Below are 18,448 nucleotides of genomic sequence, written 5' to 3'. Positions count from 1 at the left end.
TGTTTTGGTCACTTTTGAAAGCTGGCGGTGCTTTCTCTCTAGTGGTAGCATGAGACGGAGTCTACAACCCACACAAGTGGCTCAGGTAGTGCAGCTCATCCAGGATGGCACATCAATGCGAGCTGTGGCAAGAAGGTTTGCTGTGTTGGTCAGCGTAGTGTCCAGAGCATGGAGGCGCTACCAGGAGACAGGCCAGTAAATCAGGAGACATGGAGGAGGCTGTAGGAGGGCAACAACCCAGCAGCAGGACCGCTACCTCCGCCTTTGTGCAAGGAGGAACAGGAGGAGCACTGCCAGAGCCCTGCAAAATGACCTCCAGCAAGCCACAAATGTGCATGCGTCTACTCAAACGATCAGAAACAGACTCCATGAGGGTGGTATGAGGGCCCGACGTCCACAGGTGGGGGTTGTGCTTACAGCCCAACACCGTGCAGGAAGTTTGGCATTTGCCAGAGAACACCAAGATTGGCAAATTCGCCACTGGCGCCCTGTGCTCTTCACAGATGAAAGCAGGTTCTCACTGAGCACATGTGACAGACGTGACAGAGTCTGGAGATGCCAAGGAGAACGTTCTGCTTCCTGCAACATCCTCCAGCATGACCGGTTTGGCAGTGGGTCAGTAATGGTGTGGGGTGGCATTTCTTTGGGGGGCCGCACAGCCCTCCATATGCTCGCCAGATGTAGCCTGACTGCCATTAGGTACCGAGATGAGATCCTCAGACCCCTTGTGAGACCATATGCTGGTGCGGTTGGCCCTGGGTTCCTCCTAATGCAAGACAATGCTAGACCTCATGTGGCTGGAGTGTGTCAGCAGTTCCTGCAAGATGAAGGCATTGATGCTATGGACTGGCCAGCCCGTTCCCCAGACCTGAATCCAATTGAGCACATCTGGGACATCATGTCTCGCTCCATCCACAGACTGCCCAGGAGTTGGCGGATGCTTTAGTCCAGGTCTGGGAGGAGATCCCTCAGGAAACCATCCACCACCTCATCAGGAGCATGCCCAGGCGTTGTAGGGAGGTCATACAGGCACGTGGGGGCCACACACACTACTGAGCCTCATTTTGACTTGTTTTAAGGACATTACATCAAAGTTGGATCAGCCTGTAGTGTGTTTTTCCACTTTAATTTTGAGTGTGACTCCAAATCCAGACCTCCATGGATTAATAAATTTGATTTCCATTGATAATTTTTGTGTGATTTTGTTGTCAGCACATTCAACTATGTAAAGAACAAAGTATTTAATAAGTATATTTCATTTATTCAGATCTAGGATGTGTTATTTTAGTGTTCCCTTTATTTTTTTGAGCAGTGTAGGTTGCAGGAGGGCGCCGAACACCTTAACACCGGCCCTGATCATTGTATTTTTCTGTGTAAATCAAGAAGTGCTTATGTCCTGCTAGTACAGAGCTGGGTATCCACCGTTTTCTGGGTGTGTTTAGGGAAACAAAAATGATAGACAGTGCTGACCAATTCTACTGTGCTGTGTGTTATGAACTGTAGCTTTGGAACACTTCTATGTTCTCTTCTGTTAGTAAAGAGATCATCGATCCTCATGTCAGTGACCATGAGATTACCCCATTGTGAATTTAATGTTTATTTTAGAATAGAAGAATAACACAGGAAAAGTAATACAGGTTGAGTATACCATATCCAAATATTCCGAAATACAGAATTTTTTGAGTAGGACTGAGATAGTGAAACCTTTAGGTGTGTACATACGGGGCGGGATGTACTATCACTGATCGCGGGTCATCGCCGGTCATCGCAATGATGCTAATCGCATATGTACTAACATATGTGATTAGTATCGCAATGCGATGCCAGGGGTGCCCTGCGGTCAGTGGTAGTCCCGAGAGGAAGTCCTGCAGCTCCGCGCTCACCGCACCCTGACCTCCTGCAGCATGGAGTACGGCCTGAGACCCCCTGCCGGCACCCGCCCGTCTCCCGTCATATGCTCCTGCGTCCGGTCGCTACCACCATCAGCACCCGGAACCCCGGCACTTCATACAGGAACAAGCAGCTGTGCAGCTGGGGCAGGGTGCGGGGCAGCTGCAGGAAGCACGGAGTGCACCGGCTTCCAGAGGACGGGGAGGAGGAATAGGAGGACCCCACCAGCTGCTGCAGGAGCTCGGAGGCAGCTGAGGATCCTGAAGCAGGCTGCCAGGACACTGGTGAGAGATGGGTCAGCGTTTGGCGGTGAGTGCGGCGGGTTTGCGGAAAGAAGCCCATAGGCTTCTATAGGGTATCGCCATAAAAAGATGGCGATACCCTCCGCACCGATATGTGGGCGGCTGGGTCTTAGTATATTTCAAAATGCGGTAAAACCCCCGAAAACGGGAGTTTTACCGCATTTTTCCCTTAGTACATCCCGCCCACGGTGAGATAAATCTGTAAGATTTTGACTATATTGGCAAAAAGTTATGAAAAGTTAGTGCATATCTCAAGGTGTTAGGCAGCTTGCGATACAGATTCGATCCCGATGAGCGCTCTCGTGGGGTCGGTATCGTAAGGCTAGATAGACTGTGCAGCTAAGTCAATATTGACTATCTAGTGTACTATCTAGTACAAAGTATAGTCAAAATTGGCACTTAGTCAAAATCGTACATAGACAAAATCTAAAGCAAAGATAGTCAAAATCTGTACTATATGTGCTATCTGGGCTCTGGGGGAGTTCAAGGGAAATCGCATAGTCAAAATCGTGCATAGCAAGTATCTCACCGTGTGTACACACCTTTTGTTTAAGATGTCTCATTGTACACAAACTTTGTTTAATACACAAAGTTATTAAAAATATTGTATTTAATGACCTTCAGGCTGTGTGTGTATAAGGTGTATATGAAACCTAAATGAATTGTGTGTATGTACACAAACTTTGTTTAATGCACAAAGTTATTAAAAATATTGGCTAAACTTACCTTCAGGGTGGGTGTATATGAAACATAAATACACTCTGGCCCTCATTCCGAGTTGTTCGCTCGTTGCCGATTTTCGCGATGCTGCGATTTGTTGCAAACTGCGCATGCGCAAGGCACGCAGGGCGCATACGCTAAGTTATTTAACTAAAAACTTAGCAGTTTTGCTGTGGATCCTGCGGCGCTTTTCAGTCGCACTGCTGATCGGTGAATGATTGACGGGAAAGGGGCGTTTCTGGGTGGTAACTGAGCGTTTTCCAGGAGTGTGCTAAAAAACGCAGGCGTGTCAGGGAAAAACGCGGGAGTGTCTGAAGAAACGGGGGAGTGGCTGGCCGAACGCAGGGCGTGTTTGTGACCTCAAACCAGGAACTAAACGGACTGAGCTGATCGCAATCTGTGAGTAGGTCTGGAGCTACTCAGAAATTGCAAAGAATTATTTATTAGCAGTTCTGCTAATCTTTCGTTCGCTATTCTGCTAAGCTAAGATACACTCCCAGAGGGCGGCGGCCTAGCATGTGCAATGCTGCTAAAAGCAGCTAGCGAGCGAACAACTCGGAATGAGGGCCTCTGTGCTCAGACTTGGGTCTTATCACCATGATATCTCATTATGGTATGCAATTATTCCAAAATACGTAATAATCCGATATCCAAAATACTTCTGGTCCCAAGCCTTTGCCAAGCCTATCCTTAATGGATACTCAACCTGTATTGACATTTGTAATCAGTCAAAATGAATCAACAAAAACATCTGCCTTGTTACTGGGTATTTGTGGTGGCAGCACACTAGTTGTTGAGCTTTGCACATATCAGATGTGGTTTAGGGTTCAAAAAGAATCCAATTTCAGGATCAAGACTTAGATCTTCCCTGGAGACTCCAGCTGGTGGGTGGAAAGTAAATGCTTGAAGAAGTCCGGTAAAGAACAGGAAAAGTTCCATCTTGGCCAAGCTTTCTCCAACGCAAGCTCTTTTTCCTGTAGGAATGTGAAGAGACACCAATATATCACATACAGGTGCAGAGCCTATGGTGTCCTTGTGTATTTTGTAATGTTGGGAGATATAAACAGAACAAAAAATAAGATTTTAAACCTACCGGTAAATCTTTTTCGCCTAGTCCGTAGAGGATGCTGGGGACTCCGCAGGAGACATGGGCACTATAAAGAACTTTTAGTATGGGTGTGCACTGGCTCCTCCCTCTATGCCCCTCCTCCAGACCTCAGTTAGAGAACTGTGCCCAGAGGAGATGGACAATACGAGGAAAGGATTTTGTTAATCTAAGGGCAAGATTCATACCAGCCCACACCAAGCATACCATATAACCTGGAAACATGCAACCAGTTAACAGTATGAACAAAAAACAGCATCAGTCAAAGACCGATTTCCACTGTAACATAACCCTTATAACAACTATATACAAGTCTTGCAGAGTAAGTCCGCACTGGGACGGGCGCCCAGCATCCTCTACGGACTAGGAGAAAAAGATTTACCGGTAGGTTTAAAATCTTATTTTCTCTTACGTCCTAGAGGATGCTGGGGACTCCGTAAGGACCATGGGGTTTATACCAAAGCTCCAGATCGGGCGGGAGAGTGCGGATGACTCTGCAGCACCGACTGAGCAAATGCGAGGTCCTCGTCAGCCAGGGTATCAAACTTGTAGAATTTTGCAAAAGTGTTTGAACCCAACCAAGCAGCTGCTCGGCAAAGCTGTAATGCCGAGACGCCTCGGGCAGCCGCCCAAGAAGAGCCCACTTTCCTAGTGGAATGGGCCTTTACCGAAGTTGGTAACGGCAATCCAGCCGTAGAATGAGCCTGCTGAATCGTGTTACAGATCCAGCGAGCAATAGTCTGCTTAGAAGCAGGTGCGCCAACCTTGTTGGCCGCATACAGGACAAATAGGGCCTCTGTTTTCCTCACTCTAGCTGTCCTAGCTACATACATTTTTAAGGCCCTGACTACATCCTAGGACCTGGAGTCCTCCAAGTCACTCGTAGCCACAGGCACCACGATAGGTTGGTTCATATGAAATGAAGACACCACCTTAGGCAGAAATTGAGGACGAGTCCTCAATTCCGCTCTATCCACATGAAAAATCAAGTAGGGGCTCTTGTGAGACAAGGCCGCCAATTCTGACACACGCCTTGCAGATGCCAAAGCCAATAACATGACCACCTTCCAGGTGAGAAATTTCAATTCAACCGTTTGAAGGGGCTCAAACCAGTGAGATTTAAGGAACCGTAACACCACGTTAAGGTCCCAGGGTGTCACTGGGGCACGAAAGGAGGCTGGATGTGCAGCACTCCCTTTACAAAAGTCTGGACTTCTGGTAGAGAAGCCAATTCCTTCTGAAAGAATATAGATAGGGCCGAAATCTGTACCTTAACAGAGCCTAACTTCAGGCCCATATCCACTCCTGTCTGTAGGAAGTGGAGAAAACGGCCCAGATGGAAATCTTCCGTAGGAGCATTCTTGGTTTCACACCAAGAGACATATTTCCGCCAGATACGGTGATAATGTTTCGCCGTCACCTCCTTCCTAGCCTTTATCAGAGTAGGTATGACCTCCTCCGGAATACCTTTTCCAGCTAGGATTCGGCGTTCAACCGCCATGCTGTCAAATGTAACCGCGGTAAGTCTTGGAACACGCAGGGCCCCTGCTGCAACAGGTCCTCCCTTAGAGGAAGGGGCCAAGGATCTTCTGTGAGCATTTCCTGAAGATCTGAGTACCAGGCCCTTCGAGGCCAGTCTGGAGCAATGAGTATTGTCTGTACTCTTTTTTGTCTTATTATCCTCAAAAGTTTTGCGATGAGAGGAAGAGGAGGAAACACATAGACCGACTGAAAAACCCATGGTGTCACCAGGGTGCGTCTACTGCTACTGCCTGAGGGTCCCGGGACCTGGCACAGTACCTCCGAAGCTTTTTGTTGAGGCGTGACGCCATCATGTCTATTTGAGGAATTCCCCAGTGACCCGTTATCTCTGCAAAAACTTCTTGATGAAGTCCCCACTCTCCTGGATGGAGATCGTGTCTGCTGAGGAAGTCCGCTGCCCAGTTGTCCACTCCCGGAATGAAGACAGCTGACAGAGCGCTTATGTGATTTTCCGCCCAGCGAAGAATCCTGGTGGCTTCCGCCTTCGTGACCCTGCTCCTTGTCCCGCCTTGGCAGTTCACATGAGCCACCGCTGTGACATTGTCTGATTGAATCAGAACCGGTAGGTTGCGAAGAAGACTCTCCGCTCGTCAAATGCCGTTGTATATGGCCCTTAATTCCAGCACGTTGATGTGCAGACAGGACTCCTGGCTTGACCATAGTCCCTGAAAATTTCTTCCTTGGGTGACTGCTCCCCATCCTCGGAGGCTCGCGTCCGTGGTTACCAGAACCCAGTCCTGAATGCCGAACCTGCGACCCTCTAGAAGGTGAGCACTTTGCAGCCACCATAGAAGAGACACCCTGGCCCTGGGGGACAGTGTTCTTTTTTTTATGTATTTGTAGATGGGACCCGGACCACTTGTCCAGAAGGTCCCATTGAAACGTCCTCGCATGAAACCTGCCGAAGGGGATGGCCTCGTAGGAGGCCACCATTTTTCCCAGAACTCGAGTGCATTGATGAACTGACACTCTTTTTGGCTTTAGCAGGTCTCTGACCATGTTCTGGAGGTCCTGGGCTTTTTTCCAACGGGAGAAAAACCTTCTTTCGTTCCGTGTCCAGTATCATGCCTGGGAACGATAGTCGAGTTGTTGGAACCAATTTCGACTTTGGCAGATTGAGAATCCAACCGTGCTGTTGGAGCACTCTCAGGGAGAGCGACACGTTCTTCAGCAATTGATCTCTAGATCTCGCCTTTATCAGGAGATCGTCCAAGTATGGGATAATTGTGACTCCCTGCCTGCGCAGGATCACCATCATTTCCGCCATTACCTTGGTGAAAATCCTTGGGGCCGTGGAAAGCCCAAACGGCAACGTCTGAAACTGGTAATGACAATCCTGTACAGCGAATGTCAGGTACTCCTGATGAGAGGGATATATAGGGACATGAAGGTAAGCATCCTTTATGTCTAGCGACACCATAAAATCCCCCCCTTGCAGGCTGGATATTACAGCTCGGAGCGATTTCATCTTGAATTTGAATCTTTTCAAGTACAGGTTTAGGGATTTTAGATTTAAAATGGGTCTGACCGAACCATCCGGCTTCGGGACCACAAACAGGGTCGAATAATATCCTCTTCCCTGTTGGCTCAGGGGAACCCTGACAATCACTTGCTGTTGACACAGCGTTTGAATTGCAGATAACACTACTTCCCTCTCTGGGGAAGAAGCTGGTAAGGCCGACTTGAAAAACCGGCACGGGGGCACCTCCTCGAATTCCAGCTTGTAGCCCTGGGAAACAATTTCCCTCGCCCAAGGATCCACGTCTGACCGAACCCAGACTTGGCTGAAGACTCGAAGGCGTGCCCCCACCGGTGCGGACTCCCGTAGGGGAGCCCCAGCGTCATGCGGTGGACTTAGTGGAAGCCGGGGAGGACTTCTGCTCCTGGGAACTAGCCGAAGCAGGTGTTCTCTTACCTCTACCCTTACCTCTGGCGAGGAAAGAAGAGCCCCGACCTCTTCTGGACTTATGCGACCGAAAGGAGTGCATCTGATACTGTGGAGCTTTCTTTTGCTGTTGGGGAACAAAAGGTAAAAAAGTAGATTTACCCGCGGTAGCTGTGGAAACCAGGTCCGCGAGCCCCTCCCCAAACAACACTTCACCCTTGTAAGGTAAAACCTCCATATGCTTTTTTGAGTCCGCATCACCCGTCCATTGGCGGGTCCATAAGGATCGGCTCGCAGAAATAGCCATGGCATTGGCTCTGGAACCCAGCAACCCAATGTCTCTTTGAGCGTCTCTCATATATAAGACTGCGTCCTTAATATGGGCTAAAGTTAACAAAATGGTATCCCTATCTAGGGTATCAATGTCAGCTGACAGGGTATCTGTCCAAGCTGCAACAGCGCTACATACCCATGCCGACGCAATTGCCGGTCTGAGCAAAGTACCAGTATGTGTATAAATAGACTTTAATGTAGTCTCCTGCCTGCGGTCCGCAGGATCCTTGAGGGCCGCCGTGTCAGGAGACGGCAGCGCCACCTTCTTGGACAGGCGTATTAAAGCCTTGTCCACGCTAGGAGAGGATTCCCAACCTACCCTGTCCTGTGTATGGAAAGGATACGCCATAAGAACCCTTTTGGGAATATGCAGTTTCTTATCTGGAGTTTCCCAAGCTTTTTCAAATAACTCGTTAAGTTCATGAGATGGGGGAAAGTTTACTACCTGCTTCTTTCCCTTAAACATGTGTACCCTCGTGTCTGAAACAGAGGGTTCATCGGTGATATGCAAAACATCCTTTATTGCAATAATCATACACTTTTTGTCACCCTAGGGTGCAATCTTGCTTCATCATAGTCGACACTGGAGTCAGAGTCCGTGTCGGTATCCGTGTCTACTATTTGTGGCAAGGGACGCTTCTGAGACCCCGAAGGGCCCTGTGAGTCGGTCCAATCCATGGATTGACCCCCTGTTGTCTCCCTGGACTCTGCTTTGTCCAGTCTCTTATGTAAGGATGCTACACTTGTATTTAACATATGCCACATATCCATCCATTCCTGAGTCGGCACCACCGACGGGGACTCACCACTCATCTACTCCACCTCCTCTTTGGACGAGCCTTCCGCTTCAAACATGCCGACATGCACGTAATGACACCCCACACACACCGGGATATAACTCTAAGGGGACAATTCCCCAACCAGGCCCTTTGGAGAAACAGAGAGAGAGTATGCCAGCACACACCCAGCGCCAAACTGACACTGGAATAAACCCAGATAGCGCTTTTATATTATAACAATAATTTTCCCACTTACTGCGCCAATATTGTCCCACTCCTCTTTTTCAGCCCTCTGAGCCTTGTTCAGCAGGGGAGAGTCCGGGGAGCCAGCGTCTCTGCAGCTTCTGTGGAGAAAATGGCGCTGGTTAGTGCTGAGGGATCAAGCTCCGCCCCCTCCAGCGGCGGGCTTCGGTCCCTCTCTGATTTTCAAAAAATGGCGGGGGTTAATCTATTTACGGCCTCCGCAGCCCAATAAACTCTATTATGCCATCCTTGAGGTTTCTTGCTGCCCAGGGCGCCCCCCCTGCGCCCTGCACCCATCTGTGCCTGCTTCTATGTGTGTTGTGTGGAAGCAATGGCGCGCAGCGTTACTGCTGCGCGCTTACCTCAGTGAAGATCTGAAGTCTTCTGCCGCCTTGAAGTCTTCTTTTCTTCTCATACTCACCTGGCTTCTATCTTCCGGCTCTGCGAGGAGGACGGCGGCGCGGCTCCGGGACGAACTGCAGGGTGAGACTTGCGTTCCGACTCCCTCTGGAGCTAATGGTGTCCAGTAGCCTAAGAAGCAGAGCCTATCATTTAAGTAGGTCTGCTTCTTTCTCCTCAGTCCTACGATGCAGAGAGCCTGTTGCCAGCAGTGCTCCCTGAAAATAAAAAACCTAACAAAAATTCTTTAAACAGAGAAACTCAGGAGAGCTCCCTGTAATGCACCTTATCTCCTCTGGGCACAAGATCTAACTGAGGTCTGGAGGAGGGGCATAGAGGGAGGAGCCAGTGCACACCCATACTAAAAGTTGTTTATACTGCCCATGTCTCCTGCGGACCCCGTCTATACCCCATGGTCCTTACGGAGTCCCCAGCATCCTCTAGGACGTAAGAGAAATGTTGTATTTATATTTGCTGGAAAACTTCCAAGGGGCAAGTTTTGGGGGTGGGATAATGCAGTTCACATTAAAATGCCTGCCAACACTGCGCAATGCAGCATCACTCACCAACCTCATCATGATGTGATTTGCAGTTGTAGTTTACCACATCCTTTAGAACAAGAAATGTCCCTTTTGCATTCCTCTAAGCCAGTTACTATGGTGCTCGCTTTTAATTCGAAATATCACCCAATTAGGTGGCACTTAGAGGGGGATGGGGGGGGGGGTTTACGCTTTACCCGAGCCTATAGGAGGGGCCCAGGTCCTGCTGCCCCCCCTCCCCCCCCTTTGCAGACACTGCCAGCACTTGGGGCAAGCAGAGAGAGCAGTGACTGCTGCTGCAGCAGGCTCTCTCCCTGTACAGCGCACGGCTGCAATAAGTCTATTATTTTTGACATTTCTTGTGTAGGGGGCTGGCCACACTTTTCTGCGTTGGCCACACCCCCTACCATTATCTGGGCCCGACACAGCTGTCGGCGCCCCTGACAAACGTCTCGGAATTGCACAAGATCTGTGTCTCTCATCAGCACTTATTACTCGCTTCCATTCATGCAGTGAGGCTGTGGTAATTAGTTTTAAACATGCTAATAAAATATTCCCTACACCACTACATCACCACTAGCCACCTGAAGTGTTGACGCAAGGCAGAATGGATAAATGGATTCATATCGTTTACACCTAATTTTGACCTACCATTTGCATGTCACAGCAGAAATCGAGGCTTGTCAGATCAACATTTATTCCAATATTCATTTGTGCAGTTTTGGTGAGCCTGTGTTCACTGTCATCTGCTTTTAGCTGAAAGCAGTGGAACCTGGTGAGATCTTCAGCTGTTGTAGCCCATCTTCCTCAAGATTATGAGGTATATTTACTAAAGTGCGGGTTTATAATAGTGGACATATTGCCCATAGCAATAAGATACTGTACTGCCTATTAACTTCTAGATTGTGTTAGATAAATGTAGAGGTGTCGGAACGGTAGGCAGGGGGCAGCTCGCCCAAATACAAAACATGACAGGCACCAACGTACAGGAGGAGCGATGTGCAGTCAGATGAAAGACCGCACATCACAACCTCCATGCAATATAGGGATGAGCAGCAGTAGCAATATGTGGCTGTACAGCCCCTCCTGCTCCCAGTCCCAGTTCATATGCATAGTGTTAGGCGCCGAGGGTCCGCCCGTCAGTGCGGCCCGGCGCCTAGCAACTAGGGACGCCGCAGGCAGACAGCCGCCGGCTCCCTAGCAACGCTAGACGCCGGGCGCACGGAGCCGCTTAGACCATAGCAATGGGGATGCCACTGTCGGACCGCGTTCCCCGTTGCTAGGTCTAATTAATCAGGTCAAATTGTATCCTGGCCGTGCAGCATGCAGCTGCACGGCATAATTATGATTACCCTGTCTGGATCCGGATTGGAGGGTTTCCTAATAAAAGCACTCTCAGGACTTCTCACAGACGCCGGTGTTAGCTTCCTGTTGGCTGTGTCAGTTACAGAGAGTTTCCAGTCCTGCTCAATTCGGTTGTTCCTGTCCTCAGTGATCCAGTACTCGGAATTTGTCATCTATTCCTGGAGTCCTACCGAGCACCTTTAACATCCTGTGGTGTTCGTGAGTCGCGGCGTAGCCGTGTGTTGCGGCTTGACCGCTTACTATTTATTATTTAGTTTTATTGTGTTCCGGAGCTTTTGCGGAGGATTCCGCTCCCACAAGTCCACTCTGGTATCCAGCGGTGCTGGATAGGAGTAACGGATCAGTGGATCTTTGGTTGTCCTTTTCCCTGGCGGTTTGTCCGCACATACTTTTGGTTAAGTTAGATAGCTTGTAACCCCTGGCCTGGTTGCTTAGTCAGAGGGCCCCTTGTTATCACCCTGTCTCGGATTTCCCTTTGTCTCCCATTTAGACCTGAGGGGGCATCGGGGTTGGGCAGACATAATCCGCCCTTCGAACGCGGCTGCCATGGGCTCAAGCAACCATAGTCTCGCAGGGGATTTCTGATAACACGGGCGAGACAACGGAGTTAGGGCGCCAGGGGTTACTAGGCTTCCCTGTTCCCGTAACCAGCATATCTTTCCAGTACTCAGACCTCTGCCATAAGATCTCATCTGGTCTGGAGTACGGGAATCATAACATTAACACCGGCCATACTAAAATTTAAAATTAACAGGAGTTAATTTTTTCCCTTATTCAGTTGGGAGATTTGTCAACCTCATGAATCCCACCGGTGTTGGGCCAAATCCGGGCCAGCTTTTAGTTAGCCAGATTCAAGAGCTTACTCAGATGGTTCAGGATCTGTCCCTTCGGGTGAGGTCACAGGAAGATCTGTTACGGACTTCCCCGAGGGTCATTCCTGAACCAAAAATGCATCTGCCTGACCGTTTTTCTGGGGATAGAAAGCAGTTTTTTAATTTTAAAGAGTCTTGTAAACTGTATTTTCGTTTAAGACCAGTCTCCTCAGGTACGGAATCTCAGCGGGTAGGAATTATTATTTCTCTGCTACAGGGGGATCCTCAGACCTGGGCTTTTGGTTTAAAGACAGACGATCCAGCTTTATTGTCTGTAGACGCCTTTCTGGGGTCCTTAGGGCTTTTGTATGACGACCCTGATAGAGAGGCATCCGCCGAGAGTCAGTTGCGTGCTCTCAGACAGGGTAGGAATCCCGCAGAGATTTATTGTACGGAGTTTCGCCGTTGGTCGAACGACTGTGGATGGAATGACCCAGCCCTGCGCAGTCAGTTTCGCCTCGGCTTATCTGAGTCTATAAAAGACAGTCTCCTTCAGTATCCCGCTCCTGAGACTCTCGATAAACTCATGGAGCTCTCTATTAAGATTGATCGTCGTCTCACCGAGCGGAGGGCTGAAAAAGGAGCATCTGTCGGGTCTACTCCTTGTGTTTTTTCCATTCCTGTGGACATTGAGGAGCCCATGCAGATAGGCCTCTCCAAACTGTCTCCTGAAGAAAGAACCAGAAGGCAAAATTCTGGTCTTTGTTTATACTGTGGGGGTAAGGGACATTTTGCCCGTAGTTGTCCGAACAAGTCGGGAAACGCCTCGACCAAGTGAGTTGTGAGGGGGTTCACTTTGGTTTACAGCTTATCTCCTCAAATAATTCACTGTTAGTTCCAGCTAAAGTTTCCTTTGGCAGCCTCTGTTCCTCGGTCTCGGCTTTTGTGGACAGTGGAGCTGCAGGGAACTTTATGGATTTAACATGGGCCAAGGCCTTAGGTATTCCTCAGTTAGCCTTGGGTAGGTGTATCACCATGCATGGTTTAGATGGGAGTCCCTTGTCCAATGGGGTTATTTCTCTCTGTACACCTTCTGTTCTTCTTTCGGTAGGAGCTCTGCATTCTGAAAAGATTGAGTTTTTCCTTACCCATTGCCCAGCAGTTCCTGTGGTTCTGGGTCACCCTTGGCTGGCCTTTCATAATCCCATCATTGATTGGCAGTTGGGGGAGATCTTACAATGGGGTACCATCTGTAATAAAGAATGTATTACGCTTCCCATCAGAATTGCTGCTGTCATTCCCGCACCCATTCCTGTGGAATACCAGGATTTTGTTGATGTATTTTCCAAGGGCAATGCGGATATTCTGCCTCCCCATAGGCCTTATGATTGTGCTATTGAGTTAATTCCTGGTGCCACTTTGCCTAAGGGAAGGTTATATGCATTGTCCGGACCTGAAACTGTGGCCATGAATGAGTATGTTAAAGAAAGCCTAGGGAAAGGATTTATCAGGCCATCTAAATCCCCTTTAAGTGCAGGCTTCTTCTTCGTGGAGAAGAAGGATGGATCACTCAGACCTTGCATTGACTTTAGAGCCTTGAATAAAATCTCAGTAAAGAATACTTACCCTTTGCCGCTGATTTCTGTCCTCTTTGATCAGCTACGTTCGGCTGTGATTTTTTCTAAGATTGACCTAAGAGGAGCATATAACCTCATCAGAATCAAGTCAGGGGATGAGTGGAAAACGGCATTCAGTACTCAGTCAGGCCACTATGAGTATCTGGTTATGCCATTCGGCCTGTCCAACGCTCCGGCAGTTTTCCAGGATCTCATTAACGATGTGCTCTGTGAATTTCTTGGAAGATTCGTTGTAGTCTACTTAGACGATATTTTTATATATTCTGACTCTATAGAACAACATGTTACCCAGGTGCGTCAGGTTCTAAAAAAATTACGTGAAAATCACCTATATGCCAAGCTGGAGAAGTGTGAATTTCATGTCACGGAGGTATCCTTTTTAGGGTACATTATTTCCCCTCGGGGATTCTGTATGGAACCAAAGAAGCTCCAAGCCATCCTTAGTTGGGCGCAACCCACCAATTTAAAAGCAATTCAGCGCTTTTTAGGGTTTGCGAATTACTATAGAAGATTTATTCACTCTTTCTCTGACCTAGTTGCTCCCATTGTGGCACTGACTAAAAAGGGAGCAGATCCTACCAACTGGTCACGTGAAACGGAGTTGTCTTTTCAGGCCTTGAAACAAGCCTTTGTCTCTGCCCCTGTCCTCAGACATCCCAACCCAGAATTGCCTTTCATTGTTGAGGTCGATGCCTCGGAGGTTGGAGTAGGGGCTATCCTGTCTCAGAAGGATCCGGATTCCCTGGAATTACATCCTTGTGCCTTTATGTCCAGGAAATTCTCATCTGCTGAATCCAACTACGATGTTGGTAACCGGGAATTACTGGCTATTAAATGGGCTTTCGAGGAGTGGAGACATTGGCTTGAAGGAGCCACTCATACCATTTCGGTTTTGACTGATCACAAAAATCTTCAATACATTGAATCAGCTAAACGGCTGAATGCCCGGCAAGCTCGTTGGGCTTTATTTTTTACTCGTTTCAAGTTCATTATCACCTTCAGGCCAGGTTCCAAGAATACCAAGGCAGATGCCCTGTCACGCAGTTTTCTTCCAGTACAAGACAACAGTCCTGTTACTCCCATACTTCCGTCTTCAGTCATTCGGGCAGGCCTCACACAGGATTTATTTACCCAGTTGAAGCAGCTTCAACATCAAGCTCCTGGTAATACTCCTGCTGGTCGTCTTTTTGTCCCCGAGTTTTTGAGAGCAACGGTTTTGACGGAGTTTCACGATAGCAAAGTTGCCGGGCATCCGGGGATCGCTAAAACTTTTGAATTAGTTTCCCGCTCGGTATGGTGGCCTGGTCTTTCCAAAGACATTAAGGAATTTGTTTTTTCTTGTCAGGTCTGTGCACAGCATAAGGTTCCCCGTTCCTTGCCTATCGGTCAACTTTTGCCCTTGAATGTTCCTCTTAGGCCATGGTCTCATATTTCCATGGATTTTGTGGTGGACCTTCCTCTGTCAGCCGGATGCCGAGTCATATGGGTGGTAGTGGACCGTTTTAGCAAAATGGCCCATTTTATTGCTCTTCCCCGATTGCCATCTGCCCAGGGATTGGCAGTCTTGTTCCATGTTTTCAGACTCCATGGGTTACCCACTGATATTGTTTCTGATCGGGGTCCACAATTCATTGCACAATTTTGGAAGTCTTTTTGTGCCTCATTGAAGATGAAATTATCTTTAACGTCTGGCTACCATCCCCAATCCAACGGGCAGACTGAGCGAGTCAATCAATCATTAAAACAATATTTGCGTTTGTACTCGGCCAAACTCCAAAATGACTGGTCTGAGTTTCTTCCGTTAGCAGAGTTTGCTTACAACAATGCCTGTCATTCCTCCACCAATGTATCTCCATTTTTTACAGTTTTTGGTTTTCACCCCAGAGCTAATTCCTTTTTTCAACATTCCTCTGTCTCCTCACTGACCTTGACCTCTCATCTCAAACTCATTTGGAGAAAAGTGCACCTGGCTCTCAGAAAAGCGGCATTTCGGGAGAAAAAATTTTCTGACAGGCTCCGGCGGCCGTGCACTTTTAAAGTTGGAGATAGGGTATGGTTGTCGACTCGCAACATTAAACTTCGACAAACCTCAGCCAGATTGGGTCCTAAATTTATTGGACCATTTCATATTATCAAAAAAGTCAATCCAGTGGCTTTCCGGTTACGGTTACCAAAAACTTTACGGATCGGAAATACCTTCCATTGCTCCTTGTTAAAACCATATGTTTCGTCCAGTAAATTTCCTCGCAAGATCTCTCAGGGGAAATCACCAATAGACGTACAGGGTCAGCAGGAGTTCTTAGTGGAGAAGGTTCTCGATTCCAAGTTGTCCCGGGGTCGGCTTTATTTTTTGGTACATTGGAGAGGTTATGGTCCAGAAGAAAGGTCTTGGGTCCTGGACGAGGATCTCCATGCCCCGAGGCTCAAAAGGGCATTTTTTCGAGAATTTCCTCAAAAACCTGGCCTTAGGGGTTCCTTGACCCCTCCTCAAGGGGGGGGTACTGTTAGGCGCCGAGGGTCCGCCCGTCAGTGCGGCCCGGCGCCTAGCAACTAGGGACGCCGCAGGCAGACAGCCGCCGGCTCCCTAGCAACGCTAGACGCTGGGCGCACGGAGCCGCTTAGACCATAGCAACGGGGACGCCACTGTCGGACCGCGTTCCCCGTTGCTAGGTCTAATTAATCAGGTCAAATTGTATCCTGGCCGTGCAGCATGCAGCTGCACGGCATAATTATGATTACCCTGTCTGGATCCGGATTGGAGGGTTTCCTAATAAAAGCACTCTCAGGACTTCTCACAGACGCCGGTGTTAGCTTCCTGTTGGCTGTGTCAGTTACAGAGAGTTTCCAGTCCTGCTCAATTCGGTTGTTCCTGTCCTCAGTGATCCAGTACTCGGAATTTGTCATCTATTCCTGGAGTCCTACCGAGCACCTTTAACATCCTGTGGTGTTCGTGAGTCGCGGCGTAGCCGTGTGTTGCGGCTTGACCACTTACTATTTATTATTTAGTTTTATTGTGTTCCGGAGCTTTTGCGGAGGATTCCGCTCCCACAAGTCCACTCTGGTATCCAGCGGTGCTGGATAGGAGTAACGGATCAGTGGATCTTTGGTTGTCCTTTTCCCTGGCGGTTTGTCCGCACATACTTTTGGTTAAGTTAGATAGCTTGTAACCCCTGGCCTGGTTGCTTAGTCAGAGGGCCCCTTGTTATCACCCTGTCTCGGATTTCCCTTTGTCTCCCATTTAGACCTGAGGGGGCATCGGGGTTGGGCAGACATAATCCGCCCTTCGAACGCGGCTGCCATGGGCTCAAGCAACCATAGTCTCGCAGGGGATTTCTGATAACACGGGCGAGACAACGGAGTTAGGGCGCCAGGGGTTACTAGGCTTCCCTGTTCCCGTAACCAGCATATCTTTCCAGTACTCAGACCTCTGCCATAAGATCTCATCTGGTCTGGAGTACGGGAATCATAACACATAGAAGACAGAACGGGGCTGCACACTACCCCCCACCTTACTAGTGCTAGTGTAATTAGCATTGCAAAGGACAGCTCTCCCGATAAGAGCTGTCCTTCGCCATCCCCAGCAGCTCCCTCACTTCTGTGTTTCGGCCCCAGGAGTCATTCTGCGCGTGTGCAGGGCATGCTGGGAGGGATCCAATCGGATCCCTCACACCACACTGCAGAGAATAGCCCATAGGATTTTATGGGGTATCGCCAGCAAAAGCTGACGATCCCCTCCATGGTGCTGACCTAGCGACTGGGGCTTTGTACATTAGGAAACATCAGTAAACTTTATTGCATTTTCCGCTTAGTACATCCCACCCCCTGACACCCTATTTGTTTCTCTCTCACTCTCTTTCCTGCTCCCCTAACGAGGGGGTGACAGCAGCAGGGGGAGATGTGCGGGTGTGGGGGTCGAGGTGGGGCGGTTGCCCAGAGATATCTCCTCCCGACCTTTTCATCCCCATAGTACTGCCTCCCCCTCCCCGGTGGTTCCGCCCCCAGGGACACCAAAATGAGGCTCTTTCATGCTCCCCCCCCCCCCCCCCCCACCTATAAATGTTCTGACACCACTGTATAAATGATAACTAGAATCCAATTGGTTGCTTTTTTAAAAAAAAAACATGTATTGCTTTTCAGAGAAATATGACAGGTACTTGAATACATTCCAAAATAGTAATATTGTTTTCTAGGAGTCCAGAAGGCCAATTTGTGGAGATAATTTAGGCAGCAGAAAAGGACCACCCTGGGACGGACAACGGATGAGCGAGCGGGAAGGACCCAGTCTGTAAACTTTTTCAATTACAAGATCCTTGCATTCCCAAGTGATGCCCAAAAGAGAGGGGAGAGTAGTATTCACAAAAAGTTCCAATGCAGGACGTTTTATAGTCTCAGAGACAGCCACAACCCTGATGCTATTTCTACGTGACCTGTTTTCAGTATCATCCAGCTTTTTCCAGCTTCTCAATAGCTTGTTGTGCATCAGCCATATCATGACAAACCCTCCCAATGCGAGTTTCTGTAGTATTTTCTCTGTGAGTAAGGTATTGGAGCTGTGATGTAATGTTAGATATGACTTGAGACAGCAGAAGTCCAATGGTGGATTTGATTGTATCCATGGCATCAGAATAAGTGATGAGGAAGTCAGGGGGGCACCTGAGAGTTGTCAGAGTCATCTGGGTCAGAAGCTGCTTTCTTAGGTGCTGGTGATGCTGGAGGTGTAACTGTTCTGGGAGCCATATTGCAATCCATCCTTCATTTCTCCTGCGCTTGAGGTCTGGCATGGGAGCCTGGCTTAAAACTTCTCCATGTGCTGGGAAAGTAGGACGGGGGCTTCCCAGTCCGTTGGAGGCTGAAAAAAGCCTTGTAAAGGGTATGATGAGCAAGGCTTCCCTGGAGC

General features: G+C 48.7%; 1 protein-coding gene across 1 annotated transcript in view; it reads right to left on the bottom strand.

Moving 5' to 3' along the window:
- Positions 1 to 1,581: 1,581 nt before the first annotated feature.
- LOC134945329 (cytochrome P450 2K1-like) overlaps positions 1,582 to 18,448 on the bottom strand; it is a 178,053-nt gene continuing 161,186 nt past the window's right edge. The window contains exon 9 of the mRNA XM_063934533.1: positions 1,582 to 3,886. Coding sequence (XP_063790603.1) covers positions 3,699 to 3,886 — 188 coding nt within the window. The 3' untranslated portion in view covers positions 1,582 to 3,698. The remainder of the gene's footprint in view (positions 3,887 to 18,448) is intronic.

This window comes from Pseudophryne corroboree, chromosome 7 (assembly GCF_028390025.1).
Source record: "Pseudophryne corroboree isolate aPseCor3 chromosome 7, aPseCor3.hap2, whole genome shotgun sequence".
In the NCBI taxonomy this organism is placed as follows: domain Eukaryota; kingdom Metazoa; phylum Chordata; class Amphibia; order Anura; family Myobatrachidae; genus Pseudophryne; species Pseudophryne corroboree.
Note: the sequence above shows the minus strand (reverse complement) of the source record. Positions and strands in the feature narration are given on the sequence as shown.